The sequence below is a fragment of the Stegostoma tigrinum genome, chromosome 4 (assembly GCF_030684315.1).
Source record: "Stegostoma tigrinum isolate sSteTig4 chromosome 4, sSteTig4.hap1, whole genome shotgun sequence".
In the NCBI taxonomy this organism is placed as follows: Eukaryota; Metazoa; Chordata; class Chondrichthyes; order Orectolobiformes; family Stegostomatidae; genus Stegostoma; species Stegostoma tigrinum.
The window spans coordinates 57662215-57678274 of NC_081357.1; the positions used below are offsets into that span (position 1 = coordinate 57662215).

The window sequence follows — 16060 nt, forward strand, 5'->3', positions numbered from 1 at the left end:
GCAACATCTGAACTACAATGAACATCTAAGATGCCTTGGGAACTCAACTATGTGCACTAAACATGATGTGGTGTTAAGGGGGCAAAATTAGGGAGATCAATAACTTAATTAAAGGCTTAAACGATTGTCTTAACCAAGATAATAAAATGTGAGGCTGGATGAACACAGCAGGCCAAGCAGCATCTCAGGAGCAGAAAAGCTGACGTTTCGGGCCTAGACCCTTCATCAGTTCCCATTATCTCTGATTGTCTTAATCAACCTGTTTTAGAGATTTATTCCTGTCCACCTGCTAAGGGCCTTTTTTTAATCACTCTGCTATATTTGGGGTGGGCATAATACAGGTTTTATAGCTGCAACAGAAATAACAGGAACTGCAGATGCTGGAGAATCCAAGATAACAAGGTGTGGAGCTGGACGAACACAGCAGGCCAAGCAGCATCTTAGGAGCGGGCCTGAAGGGTCTAGGCCTGAAACGTCAGCTTTTCTGCTCCTTATTCTTGGCCTGCTGTGTTCATCCAGCTCCGCACCTTGCTATCTCTATAACTGCAAGCTAACTAATTCAACTGTTAACTAAATGCCAATCCCATGATTCGAGCAATACAAATAAACACACTTGAATATAAAGGCCTTAAGAGTTAACAAGATGAACTATATTTGCTCTACACTCGGAAAAATTCGAAGTAATCAGGACCTATGAGAGATAACTCGATAAAGACAATGCTGTTGGATTGGTGAAAGATCTGAGTTTTAAGTAGGGAAGCAGGTGAAAGGAAAGTGATTTGGTGAGATAATACAGGTGTGTGGACAAAGGCAACTGAATTTCTGATCTTCAACGGTGGGGTGTATGGACTAGGGAGTTGTGCAGCAATCAATATGCCGTAGGTGGAGGGGCTGGAGGAGCTACAGGGGCTACAAATGAATGAGCAGGAAGAAGCTTAGGGAAGAATGCAGTTGACAGAATTGTAGATAAGGTGAAACATACAGAACACCATTGAAGTGGTCAAGTCAGAGAGTGATAAAGGCATAGATAAGAGCTTCCAGAAGCAGACAAATTGCTTTGAGAACTATTCCAGGTGGAAGTAAACAAGCTTTACCATTTACAGGATGAGTTTAGAAACTCAACTCAAAACTGCATGGAACACTAGAGTTGTGAAGTCTCCTTCAGCTCAAAACAATGGGAGCAGGGATAGAATCTGTTTCAACAAATGGGGTTAAATAGCATTTTAAAGAACTGAAATAATGGCAACTGTTCAATTTGAAGGCACAGTTTCCAGATTTTGAAGGTTAGAAAATTATACGCAACACAGCTAACATAAATTTCCGCAGTTATTTTCTCAATACCCTAAAGTAGAAATCATCATATTCTGGAAGCGTGACCATCTGAAGCTCCATTAGTTTCTCTAATATACCTTGACTTTTTTTCCTTAAACTGAATCCAAAAAAGCTACTCAAGTCAACTTACTTTTAGGTTCCGTTGAACTGCTGGCAATCATTTTTCTTTTTCTTCACAGTGAAAGTAGTTGTTTAATAAGCCTGTTATATCCCTATTGTCAAATACAGTGTAATTTGCAAGTGCCCTTACTAAGCATATTTAAAACATATAAAACTCAGAATGTTAAGTTTGCTACCAGTGATTTTTATTTTTCTACTTTCTACCTACCTCTTACTGCTTTCCTCAAATTTTTATATCTTTAGATAGCTGGGCAGGTACCTAGGAGGGGCTTGGCATGGTAGACAAGCAGTAATGGATATGATAACATGAGGAAAAGGAAATAAAACAGAAGTATCCATCAGATGGAGGCTTAAAAATGTGTTTATCAGATTCAATCTACCAGCCTGTATGAAAAGTTTGTTGAACTAGAAAAGACTTAGAAGTGCTGTGTCAAAAGCCAAAGCTTTTGTTCATTACATATGGATGACTTAGATTTGAGCAAGTATACAACAATACAGTACTGAAACCTGATGTCAGTTTTATACACAGTGCAGATGTTTAGAACATGTTTTAATAAAAGCAGTCAGGATATCAAAATAAAGTGACAAATGAAAGAGCATTTTAATGGAGAGGGGTGGGAGATGATAAATTTTATGGATAGATCACAAAGGAGAGCATACATTCCACGAAATGATCGTAATATATGCAGATTAACACTGAGATATATTGATTCAAATATATCATTTCAGAAAGTATGAACAAGTATGTAAATGCATGATAATGTTACTAATTTGGATTTCATAAAAGGGGCAAGAAAAATAAGCTGGTACAAAACTGTGATTACACTACATTTGGCATAATAGTGCAACTTCACATTCCCCAGAAAATACAAAACATTAATGTGACATTATCTAAGTGTAAAATCATTAGGAAATTGCCAGGAATGAAACGAAGACCAGGGATCTGATGAGAGACTTCTAACACCATGGGTTAGATCTGCATGGCATCTGTTCCTGCTTACCGGTCCCCCAATCACCACTCTCTCCAACTAAAATGATACTCACGATCCCACTCTCAAATATTTAAGTTCAACCAAGTGTAGAAAGGGGCAAGCCCTATCTTGGACAGTTAGCAAATCTATACTTCCAGCAGTGACAGGTTCAAGCTGTAGATATTGCTAAAGTTCCAGCCAAAACCCGAACAAGAGCTGGTTATGCAAGGCAGACTAAGCCATAGGTATCGCTGGGTCCAGCTGGGCAGGTTCCAGGGAGGAGATGAGGATAGGTAGAAGCAAGGTTCCAGGAGGAAGTCAGGGAGGTAAAATTAGAAGGCAGCAGCAAGTGTGACTGAGAGGGGTTAAAGGATGCAACCAATAGGCACAAGGGGTCTCCTCAAAGAAAACACCCACTCCCATCCCCACTACTGCCAGACATCAGCTCACCAAGTAATGCCTACCACGCTACCTGCCTTGACCTAGACCTCCACCTGTCAGAAGGGAAATAGTGGCTAGGTGGAATGTGGCATTTAAAGTTGCAGTTAATTGGCCGCTTAAAGTCGTAAAAAGGCCCCAGTGCAGGTAGAGACCTGCCTGATGTGAAATGGGAGACAGATGTGCATTGGATGCAAAGGCAACATACACACCTCAGAGTGCATTTTACAAGCCAATCAAACATGTCAGCGGAGTCTATAAAATCCAGACCCAATAGTATTTTTAATGAAGCAAAGAATGCACAAAAGATACAAACAGAAGATTTCACAAACATGAAAAGGCCCACTGTGATTAGAGAGTCATTGAGTCCTACAGCATGGAGACAGGCTTTGGCCCAAACTGGTCAATGGCAACCAAAATGTCCACCCAAGCTAACCCCATTTCTCTGCACTTGGCCTATATCCCTCTAAACCTTTCCTATCGTTGTATTTGTCTAAATGCCTTTTAAAAGTTGTTAATGTCCCCACCTTACCAATTGCTGCTGGCAGCTCATTCCATATGTGCATCACTCTCTGTATAAAAAAGCTGCCCCTCAGTTTCCCATGTATTCTTTCCCCACTTACCTTAAACTGATGCCCGCTCATCCTCGATCCCCCAACCCTGGGTAAAAGACTGAATGTATTCACCCTATTCATGCCCCTCGTGATCTTATACACTTTTGTAAGATTTCCCCCTCAGTGTCCTATGCTCTAAAGAAAACAGTCCTAGCTTGCCCACCGTCTCCCTATAACTCAGTCTCTTGAGTCTTGGCAACATGCTTCCAAATTTCTTCTGCACTCTTTCCAGTTTAAAATCATCCTTCCTGTAGCAAGGTGACCAAAACTGAACACAATACTCCAAGTGAGACCTCACCAACATCCTGTACAACTGCAACATAACTTCCCAACTTCAGCACTCAATGCCCTGACCGATGAAGGCCAGTGACCCAAAAGCTGTCTTCACTGCCCTATCTACCTGTGACTCCACTTTCAGAGAACCATGCACCTGAATTCCAAGGTCCCTCTGTTCTACTACATTCTTTAAGGCCCTACCATTCACATGAAACTCCTACCTTGATTTGACTTTCCAAAATGCAACACTTCACACTTATCTATATTAAACTCCATTTGCCATTTCTCAGCCCACTTCCCCAGCTGATCAAGATCTTGCTGCAATTTCTGATAACCCTCCTCACTGTCCAGGATATCACTTATTTTAGTGTCATCCGCAAACTTACTAATCATGCCATATACATTCTCATCCAAATCACTGAAATAGATAACAAACAGCAAAGGGTCCAGGCCAACAGCACAACCCCAAGAACGTCACCGCCCCCTTATTCCTTAGCTCCAACCACAAACCCTCACTGGATGATCCTTCAGTTATTTCATCTCTGATTACTGCTGTGACACTCCCTTAATCAAAAACACATCTCCCCCTCCCCTCTTTCCTCCACATCGTCCTGCCCAAAGCACCTGTACCCTGCTAGTCCTGTTTCTCCCTTAGCCATGTTTCTGTAATAGCTTTAATATCCCAACCCCATGTAGCTTTCTATGTCCTGAGTTCATTGGCCTTACCTCTCAGCCCTGTGGCATTGAAGTAGATGCAATTTAATCCAAAAGGTATTCTTCACTCCCTGTCCTGTTCCAGCCTGACATGTCTCTTAAACTTACAATTTCTGATTAAGTATCTCCTTCAGACTCACAATTGCCTCCCTCACAATTGTTGAGGATCCCATCCCAATCAACTTTCCCTTGCAGTACTAGCAAATCTGCCCGCCAGGCTATCTGTCCCCCTCCAGTTCAAGTGCAACCCAACCTTCTTGAACAGGTCACCTCTGCCCCCAGAAAAGATCTCAATGATCCAGAAATCTGAATCCTGCGCCCTGCACCAATTCTTTAGCTATGCATTCATCTGCTGCATCCTCCTGTTCTTATCCTCACTAGCCCATGGCACTGGAAGTAATCCGGAGATTAGTACCATTGAGGTCCTAGTTTTAAACCTTTTTCCTAGCTCTCTACAATCACTCCACAGGACCTCATCTCTATCTCCGCCTATATCATTTGTGCAAATGTGCACAATGATTTCTAGCTGCTCACCCTTCCCCTTGACAGCATTCTGCAGTCACTCCCAAGACATCCCGGACCTTGCACTCCTTGATACCAAGCCCACGACAATCCCCTCCTCAGTGCAGATGATTGCTTCCAGGCTTTAATGTGTGCAGCAGTGATGCCTCCCCCTCTCAGTTGCCCTCTGCTGGATACACTTCCTCCTGCTGATCATGGGGGCTGTTGCCAGATGATCTGCTCCTCAGTGCGGGTGACTGCTTCCAGGGACTAATGTATGCGTCGACGTGATGCCTCTCCCTCTCAGTGGTCCTCAGTTCAGCATTAGGGAAACTCAATTTCCTCTGGCTGGAGAATTTGCGACAAAGGACCAACAATGTAGACATTTTTAAGAAAGAACCAAGCGTAAGATAGGAAATATCAAGATACAAAGAGTATTCAGCTCATGGAGCGTATAAACCATTCAGAGCTACTGAGGAAGAGATCATCGCATCTATTAAAATTATGTTGGATAAACCCTAACAGCCAGTTTGTCACCCAATGGTCTGGTGGAATAGAGAGTGTATTGAGGACTGATGCACTATGAAAGCATCATGACTACATGCCAGGAAACCATACACAGACCAGCATGACTCTCTTTGCTTGTGGTCACAAACAAGTTGCATATTGAGAGACTAGAAGACATTCTTGTTGAAAGACTGCCGATTTAAAATGGGAAGCTTCTAAGACTGCTATAATTGTAAAAAACAGCCCATTATGAGTTGAAGAAATTATAAGCAGTTACTACTTCTACCCATCTCAAATTTTCTCTTACATCCTAATTGTAGTTAGCAGCATATTTTCTTTATGTTTTGCCTCTGTCAGCTTGCTTTACATTGAAGCATTTTTTGAGGTGTTGGCTAAACACTGGCCGGACTGATGGCATGTACGGTTTTACTTTGCTCACTCTTACAGCTTTTTGTGAAATTCCGTTAAGCCACTTTAATCCAGCTCCAACACTAAACTGTCTATCATTCCAAAATATTTGGTAATATCACCCAGAAAAGCCACAGCTTGCCTGGTTTGGGAAATGGAAATAATTCATACTGATGAAGTACGAGATGCTTTGCTGAGAAAAAGACAGAACTGAGAAATAGCCTTATACTACATTGGATAATACGGTGTTTGACTAGTTACGAAAGGAAAGTGATCCACCTGAAAGCACTAATATCCCCTACTTTAATGTGGACAAGCACCAGAAGAAAAAATTAAAAGGAGCTAAATCATTTATGAATCAATTAGAAGGAATGGTCACTTGGGTCAAATGGCCTTCTTCCTAGCCCTAACATTTCTGCACACAGAGAAAATTATTGCTTTCAGATGGTTTTCAATGTTGAGGTCACAGATTGCCAATGGGAACATACTGAAGGTTATTTGCACAATTTTTTTTAATAAAGCTGACATAAGCTTTACAAACCCTTTGCTGTGAACTTCAAATGAAGCCTGCAATTCAGGAGATAATGCACTGATAATTAAATGAATTTATTTGATTGGCTGAACAGCCTTATTTATTGCTTGTTTTTATGACATTGATTTCTGGGAAAGATTCCTTGTAAGGTGTGCTCTTGGTTTTAAGTGACCAAGTTTATATGTACATGCTTGTATACTCTATTCAGAATAAGTTAAAAAGCATTTGTATGCTTCCGATTGGTGTGTTTCTGTAGTGGCCTAGACTGGTCCTTCCAAATTTTCTTCAACTATTTCAAGTTCAGCATGTTTATTCTAGTCATACAGTTAACAATTTTGAATATCAGAACTGTCTTGTCACTGTTCGCAAAGCTTTTCTCAATGCATTAAGTTTTTGTTTCTACAGTAAAGTAGATATAATTGTACAAATTATTTCTGTTTATTTTAATTAATTCCATACAAACATTTAACCTGTTTACGTCTTTTAAATATATGGCTTTGAATTGTTCCAGAATACAGTTTGATGCATGGATGTGAGTTTGCTCGCTGAGCTGGAAGGTTTGTTTTCAGACGTTTCGTCACCATACCAGGTAACATCATCAGTGAGCCTCCGACGAAGCGCTGGTGTTATGTCCCAACTCAAGGAAACCTAACCAGATAAATAGAAAGCGGGACATAACACCAGCGCTTCGTCGGAGGTTCACTGATGATGTTACCTAGTATGGTGACGAAACGTCTGAAAATGAACCTTCCAGCTCAGCGAGCAAACTCACATCCAGAACCTCAACCTGAGCTACAAATCTTCTCAAAACTCGCTAGTTTGATGCATGTAAAACCAGATGCTATTGCTTGAATGTTTTCAGTGGGCATTTGATAATCACACCCAAAGTTTTTTTTTGCCTATTTTCGCTAATAAACACTCATCTTTCATCCTGCCTCCTCCAAAAAAGCATATCCATACATTTCTAATAATGGAAAGTAAACTCCCTTAATAAAAAAAAATTATTCAGAACATTCAAATGAAATCTACCCAAACATCTTAATCAGACCAATTCATACTATGCCCATAGGGAAAAATACAATAAATACAACAAGTAATTTGAAAACTGAATTCCTGAATGATTCACAAGAGATTTTTTAACATGAATGTGTTTCTAGAGTTGAATTCATGAGCATCATTTTAAAATCTAACACAGATTAAGTCCTGTTCATTCAGATTATCTGACTTCACTGACCCACAGTGAATTCTTGAACCCACTTCAACATATCACTTAAATCTCTTCCATTCCAGAGCCCACTTCTGTACACTGTAACCCTCTTCCAGTCATCTCTTATTAATGGAAGTCTCCGGCAGAATCTCAGCACATCCTTAAATCTTCACTACACTTTTTTTTTAATCTCAAACCATTTTCTTTAGTGAACTTTCAGTCAATATTCTTGGTTTGGAACTGTACTTGATATTCATAGGCACTATATAAGTACCGCTTATTACTGTGATAAACAACTTAACCAAATTGTTGGCATCCCACTAAAAGTTGCCAACTGATACTTTCTTCCCTGATAAAATATTCACATTTCAAAGAATGATGTATGAATGGATTTTACTTGCCTTATAGACCTGTCAATAAAAACAAGCAAATGGTATAATGGCCTTAATTGCCAAGGAGTTTGAGTTAAGGAGCAGGGATGTTTCACTACAGCTGTACAGGGTCTGGGTGAGACCACACCTGGAGTGTGTGTGCAATTCAAGACAACAGAAGCATAGCAGTTGGACTAGGCCATGTAGCCCATCAAGCCCATTCCACCGTTTGTCATTATCATGACTGATCCTCTACCTCAACACCACATATTAATGTCTCAACTAAGAAAAAAATGTAGTCTCTACAGAGGGAATACATTAAAGGTTCACCAGATGGTGGTCATGTTATACACAGAGAGTCTGGGCTTGTATTTACTTGGGATTTCATTTAAACATGTAAACATCTGACAGGCATGTAGAGGCTGGTTTCATGGATGATGTTTTCCCTGGTGAGGTGCAGAACAAGGAGTCACTGTCTCAGGACATTTTGGAATGAGAATACATAAAAATGTCTTTATTATGTGTGTGGTGAACCCCTGTCACAAAAGGCTGTGGAGGCCAGTCATTGAAAATATTTAAGAAATGGATACATATTTGCAGATGCTGAAGGTGTTAAGGGACATCTTTGTCCAGGACAAAGAACAGCTAGCCATGCTGGCACAAGTATAAGACCATCAGAAACAGAAACAGGAGTAGGCCATTTGGATCTTTCAGCATGCTCCACCTTTCAATATGATCATGGCTGATCCTACATTCCTCTAGTCCACTTTCCTGTGTTTTACATGTAACCCTTCATTCCCCAACCGAGCAAAATTCTGTCTCAGTCTTGAATATGCACAAGGACTCTACTGCTGCTCATAATTTCCATTGACAATTCAGACTTCAGAATTAATAGCATAAGCAACATAAGTTGTGACACAAATAAATAAGGTCATTAAAAAATCATTTGTTTCTAGACAGACTGAATTGAAAAATCAATCATTTACATTCAACCCGCATCGAACTTTGGTTAGACCGCAACTGGAGATATGCTGATCTGATCACTTGACAAGAAAAATGAAAGAAAGGAATAGTGCAATATTATTTTTTTAAAAATCACACTTAGGAGGATATGCACATTCATAAAGAATGAATGAGCTTAATCCCTTCGCTAGAAAATTAAGCAGCTCTAGTACACTCTAAGATCTGACCATATTCTTGTACTAACCTCTTTGCTGGGGAGGTATAAATGAGGTTAGTTCAATAATACATTAAAAACTGCAGACAATGATTAGTCTTACCTACTGCAATTCACTACAACAGAAAGATAAGGCAGGGATCAACTTTCTTTTATTCTTCATTTCTCACATGAAAAGTAAAAAACATGTTGACACACTTTTGATTTCCTAAATTAGCCATGGGAAATGCAGGGTTACAGGAAAAGGACAAGAATGTGGGTCTGGGTGGTATCCCCTTTCGAGAGTCAGTGTGGGCTCAATGGGCTGAATAGCTTGCTTCCAAACTGCAGGGATTTTATAATTTATTGGTACATTCAACTTGTTTTGGCAGTATCAATCACTTTTGCTTTGATTGTGATTACATTCAAAAGAGGTAAGGAACCCAATCTGTTAAACTTTCAAGAATCATTGATGTTGAATTAAATATATTGTAATTCTGAGAAGTTGTCGACTGCAGATATTGACATGCAAGGCAACTTTTGAAGCTCCAAAAAATCCCTCCAAAAACAGACGCTAACATTTTTGCAGAGCACAAAGTGAACCACTCACACAGGTGGTTGTCCTCTTTGTTGCTTGCCATGTGGACTTTGTGTAGGTATGCCTTAAACATCTGTGCATCTTCGCAAAGCAGCCCAAATCATGTTTGCTTCCTTGCACATCAGGGCCAAGTATACTGGGTCAACATGTGCCATCTTATATTTAATGAATAAGATTTTTTCGTTAAGTAGAGAAGGGAGTCTTGCGTATTGCAAGACCTGATCATTTTGTTCTACTGCCCTCTTTGTTGCACAGGTGTAAATGTAAAATAATAGCTGCCCACAATTGACATGTGTTTTGTCTTAATCAGTGCAATATGCACAACATTAGAACATCCTACAATCCTTAAAATTCAAGGAAATACAATACAATACAGCACAGGTACAGGTCCTTCGGCCCAATAAGCCCGTGCCAATTCCTAATCTTTATTTAAGCAAGCTAATTATTGCCTATGCATGGTTTCCATCCTTCTGTTCACTTCCCGTTCATGTGTCTATCAAGATGCGCCTTAAATGTAGCTTTCATGCCTGCTTCCATGATCTTCACTGGCAATGAATTCCAGGCATCCACCACCATGTGTGTGAAAAACTTCATCCCTCTCACTCTGAACCTGTGCCCTCGTGCAGTTGATCTTTCCATCCTGGGGAAAAAGCTTTTGACAATCCACCCTATCTATGGCTCTCATCATTTTGTGTACTTTGCTCAATATCATACTCTGTCAGATTATATCTTTAGTAAAATGCTTTGGGGACCTTAGAATATCTCAAGCAAGAGGAGGAGCAGTTGGCCATTCAGCCCCTTCACCCAAATCTGGCACTTAATGCACTCTGACCAAAAAAGTCACCGCTTCTTTACACTGATAAAACTTTTAGTTCTCTCAAGGCAGTGACTTGAAAAAAATTCAGGGATTTACATATACATATCAATCAATTAAAGTCTTCTAACTGATTAAAGATTTAATAGCATCTTATGTTTGTTTAATACATCCTCATCAGTTACTTGGCCATTTGATCCACGACTTATAAATGCAGTGTTCTGTGTGATTTTTTTTCCTCACTTCACACTGATAAAGGGACTACACTCCGAAAGCTTGTGCTTTCAAATAAATCTGTGGGACTATAACCTGGTATCATGTGATTTCTGACCCTGGCATTCAATAAGATCACGGTGGATTGATTGTGACCAGAGTCCCATAATTCTGGCTGATGCCAAAACTCCCTTCTAGATCAAAAGCCTAACTTAGTTTCGAAGATATTTGATTACCCAGCATCCTTTACTCTCTGATTAAGTAATTTCTCCCTTAGAGAAGAATTGCTTCTCTTCACCACCTGAGAGGGGAGCTTCTGAATTTTTGAAATGCGCCCCATTTCTAGATTCCCCAACAAGGCAATACATCACCTCAGCATCTATTTCTGTGAAGCTGGACTTATTTTATTTTTCTAATCCTTTTTCCTAAGAATTCATACTCAAGAATCTGTACCTAGGAACCTATGTACCTAAGGTACCATAAGTCACAACTTGTAAACTTTTCATTGTACTCATGAGTACATGTGACAATAAAGTCATTCAATTTGGTCAAGTCATTGAGGGTATCATTTGTTTCAGAAGGGTCTGACGCAAAGGTCTTTTCTCATTCCTCTGAACACCAATTAGTACTGGCCCAACATGTTAATTGAAACTGCCTCCAAAGCAATAAAAATCCCTGGCAATACAGAGACTGGTGAGACAAACATACTGAAGGGAATCAGTATTCGTAGGGAAATAGCACTGGGGAAACTGATGGGATTAAAATTGATCAATCCACAGGAACAGATAATTTACATCTCAGAGTACTTCAGGAAGTGGCGCTAGAAATAGTGGATGTAATAGTGATAATCTTTTAAGGTTGTACAGACTCTAGAACAGTTTCTGTGCATGTTAGGGTAGCTAATGTAGCTGCACTATTTAAATTACCAGGTTGGGCCAGTACTAATTGGTATTTAAAGGAATGAGAGAAGACCTTTGCGTCAGACCCTACTATTTAGAAAAGGAGGCAACAGAAACAGGGATTTATGGACAGGTTTACCTGACATCAAAAATAGGGAGAAAGCTAGAGTCCATTACACAAGATTTCATAGCAGAGCACTTACAAAGCAGTGGCAGAATCAGACAGTCATCATGAACTTACAAAAAGAAAATCACGTTTCAAAATCGACTGGAACTTTTGAGATCTAAGTGGTACAATTGACAAGTGGAGTCAATGGATGGAGTTTACTTGGACTTTCGGAAGGCTTTCAACAGGATCTCACATAAGACAGTAGCATGTAAAATTACAATCCCCTTATTCCGACGTGCTTTAATGACATGGAAACAGAACTGGTAGGTAAACAGAAAACAATGAGCTGGAATAAGGTGGTTTTTTCCTTTGGATCAGCAGGCCGTGACTCGTGAGGACTACAGGAAACCGTGCACGGACTCGTTTTACACAATGTATATTACTGATTAATTTGAGGGAACTAAATGTTATATCTCCGAGTTTTAGAAGACACAAAGCCAGGTTGGAGGGTGAACTGACAGGGGCATGTAGAGATGCTTCAGATATAATGTCCACAAGTTAAAAGAATGGGAAAATGGGTGGTAGACATAGCATATGTGGTTAAATTGTAGGTATTCACTTTGGTAGCAAGAATGAGAAGGCAGATTATTACATGAATGGTGATAGATGAGGAAAGTGGGTGGTACAACAACAGCGTGGTGTCCTTGTGCACCAGTGGTGGAAAGGAAGTGATGCAAGTGCAACAGGCAGTGAAGAAGGCACATGGGATTTTTGGCTTTTCTGTTAAGCATAGGAACAGGGATGTCTCATTGCAATTGTGCACAGCCTTGGTGAGGGTCCACATCTGGAGAACCGTGCACAATTTGGGTTCCCTTATCTAAGGATAGCTGTTCCAGCTATGAAAGGAATAGAACAAAGGTTTACCAGACTGATCCCTAGGATAGCAGGACTGATGTGTGAGAGAAACTAAATTGGCTAGGACCACATTCACTGGAGTTTTAAAAGAATAAGGAAGAATCAATATAGATGCCTGTAAAACTCTAACATGACAAGACAGGGTAAATGCAGGAAGGAAGAACCCAATGATCTGGGGGGAGGAGTGGGGGGGGAGAAAGAGGGGTGTCCGCAGCAAAGGGTCACAGATTATGGGTGTGGGGTAGGTCATTTAGGACTGAGAGGAGGAGAAATTTCTTCAGCCATGGAATGGTCAGCCTGTAGAATTATCTACACTGAAAGCAGCTGAGACCATAACATTGAATATTTTCAAGAAGGAAACGTGCAACCATGATTATAATGAAACTCAGAGCACTCTCGAAGGGCAGAATGGCCTATTCCTGCTATTTTCTCTGTTCCTCAAGTAACTAGACCCAAACAGTAAAACAGGTAGAATACAATGTATAATGTTAATGGTGTTATAGATTCACAAGTTATGTAAGGTATTGTCTACGTGACCATGGCAGCTAACCTTGGTGACTGGATTTGCTGCTAGTCCAACCTCAAACACTCCTTGAACACCTCACTTTCCTCATATACGTCTTTAGTTCTTGGCCAAGCAATCCTCTACTTCAAGCTCTTGGTCACACTCGATTTTGTTCCACTCATGTCTGTGAGCAGTGATGGGAGATAGCAAAACAATGAGCATTAGAATTTCCCTAGTTATGGGACTATGTGGTGATTGATATGACACGTTCTATGCAAGGGATAGACTGGTTTAACAGAATTGAAGTTTGAAACTGAGAGTAAAAGGCACTTTGCCCACATGATTCAATGCAAGTGGATAAAGGTTCATGTAAAGGAAACTTTGCTCCACAGTGAAACAACTTCCATTACCCCAACTTCAAAACTGCACCACCCACTGCATCTATGTGGCAATTTCATTTGCCACACTAGACATATTTGTGGTGTCTCTGAGCGATACTGCTAATTCAGGGCCAAATTATCAGTAATTTGGAATCTACTCATGCACATAAGTCTAACTGAAGGCAACTAAAACCCATTTACTTTGAACTTCTGCATTATTAGAGAGAAGATATTTTCATCACACTGGCAAAATGTAAAGACTTGCATTTCTATAGCGCTATGGCAAGACCACAGAACGTTCCAAAGTATTTTACAACCAATGAAACACTTTTGAAAATGCTGTCGCTGTTATAATCTAGGTATATTGGGAGTCAATTTTACATAGCATGCTCCCACAAACCGCAATGTGACAATGATGAGATAAACTATGTTGGTCATGTTGATTGAGGTCTCAACATTGACCAATTTACTGAGGATATCTCCCCTATGATTTTTTTCAAAGTAGTTCCAAGTGATATTTCATGTCTACCTGATAGAACAGTCCAGGCCTTGATTTAGTGACACAGCTAAAGGACTACATAGCCAACACTGTAGTATTGTGTCAGCTTCAGTTCATGTGCTTAAAACTCTGGAGTAGGAAATTAACACATTCTGCCACCAAACAAGATACAGCCAACATATGACTCCAAGTCTTAAGAATCGAAATCCCAGATGGGCAAGGTTTATTATTTGATATCCCTGAACCAGACTAGTTTTTGAATAAACAGAACAATTCCCTGAAATTTTTCTATTAATATTTTTAAATCACATGAAGCTCTATGTTCTAATCACAACTGTACGTAACTGGGGAACACACATAACTATCAGGTTCTACTTTTGGAATAAACTTAATTCTGTATGTTAGAAATTGAGGAAGCCTTTACAGCATTATTTTTAATATTGACAGAGCATTTCAGTTGAGAGTATTTGAAAACATGCAAGCCTCACTGTTGCAATGGAGCTCAAATTTACTCCAGTAAAAGGTCATGAAATCAATATGGTCAACTCGTCACTTCCTCAAACGTCAAAACATTATTCTTACGGCTCTTCTTCCTCCCTACATCTTCATTTTATATCATCACTGGATTGAAATCAAGGCCTTTCATAACAATTGTTGGCCTGTCTCGGTTTTCCTCAGGGCTTAACAATTCTTCCTTAATTTTCCTACCGAGGACAATCTTTATATGGTAATGGCCCAAAATTAGTATTGCAACTATTAGAGATAATGGGAACTGCAGATGCTGGAGATTCCAAGATAATAAAATGTGCGGCTGGATGAACACAGCAGGCCAAGCAGCATCTCAGGAGCACAAAAGCTGACGTTTCGGGCCTAGACCCTTCATCAGATGTAGCTCTACCTTTTGCAACTTTAGTGATGTCCTAAGCCTCTTAATAAACCAAGTAAAAATGCAATATAGTAATGTTGGTGCATGAGATCTTCCTCTAGAATTTAATCGTACAAGATATTCTTCCTGGTGTAACTGCAACAGTCTGCCATAGAGGAAGACAAAGTATGCAAAGTTGGAGTTCATGAAAGCTGAGAAACTGTAAGTGGGACACCATATATATTTCAATTCTAACATCAACTGCAATCCATTGCAGTTATCAGGGTTTTGCAATTATAGATCATAAATAATTGGGGACAAAACAAAATTATTAAAATATAGTTGCTGGAACAAACTGCTACTAAGCATTAGTCTCCGTTAGTCATATTTGTCATAATAACTTGACAGATAATGTGGGAGTGTTTAAAGCTGAACACAATAATATAAGTGACAACTCTAGAAACTACATGAGGTCAATTCACAGTGCTGCATCCACAACTACTATCTGAATTACCTTAATAGAATTTGAATGACACGTTGCAGGGTCTAGACAATCAGTTATCTGTTTGTCAGCCAAATCTCTTGTGAGATAAAGCCTAGCATAATGCATCAACTCACTATGCGGCTGACAAACACGGATCACATTCTATTCAAAATAATATAACTTTGCCAACCCAAAAGAGATTAAATTGGATATAGCATTTAAGTTGTACTCAATTAATTCTGTCCATCTGCAAATGCTTGATCATACATGAAAGGTTCTAATATGGACATTTTTGATTAATTAATTTTGTTATTTTCCTTTAAGGTACACAGTCCAACCTTTCCATACATCCTGCCATTATTATTATGATTTGCTTCAACTGCTCATTTATGTAAGTTTAGCTGCTCTCAAGCAAAAAGAAATGCCACTGCAAATCCAAATGAAGGTAATTGAGTTTGACGTTTTCGGCCAGAATGTGAATATACTGAAGTTGTTAAGCTTTTATAAAACACTTATGTGGCGAAGAAAATGACTAATAAAAAAAAACTTTAAAATGTGATGGCATTGGTATTAAATCAAAATATTGAAGTGTTCCTTTATAGTCCTTCAGAATTTTAAACTTGACTGAAATG

General features: G+C 39.6%; 2 protein-coding genes across 2 annotated transcripts in view; one reads left to right on the plus strand and one right to left on the minus strand.

Annotated features, from left to right (window-relative positions):
• Nucleotides 1–16060, minus strand: part of nt5dc1 (5'-nucleotidase domain containing 1) — a 514716-nt gene that overhangs the window by 319103 nt on the left and 179553 nt on the right. The gene's annotated exons all lie outside the window — the stretch shown is intronic.
• Nucleotides 1–16060, plus strand: part of LOC125452309 (uncharacterized) — a 197863-nt gene that overhangs the window by 168655 nt on the left and 13148 nt on the right. The window contains exon 10 of the mRNA XM_059645058.1: nt 15753–15873. Coding sequence (XP_059501041.1) covers nt 15753–15873 — 121 coding nt within the window. The remainder of the gene's footprint in view (nt 1–15752; nt 15874–16060) is intronic.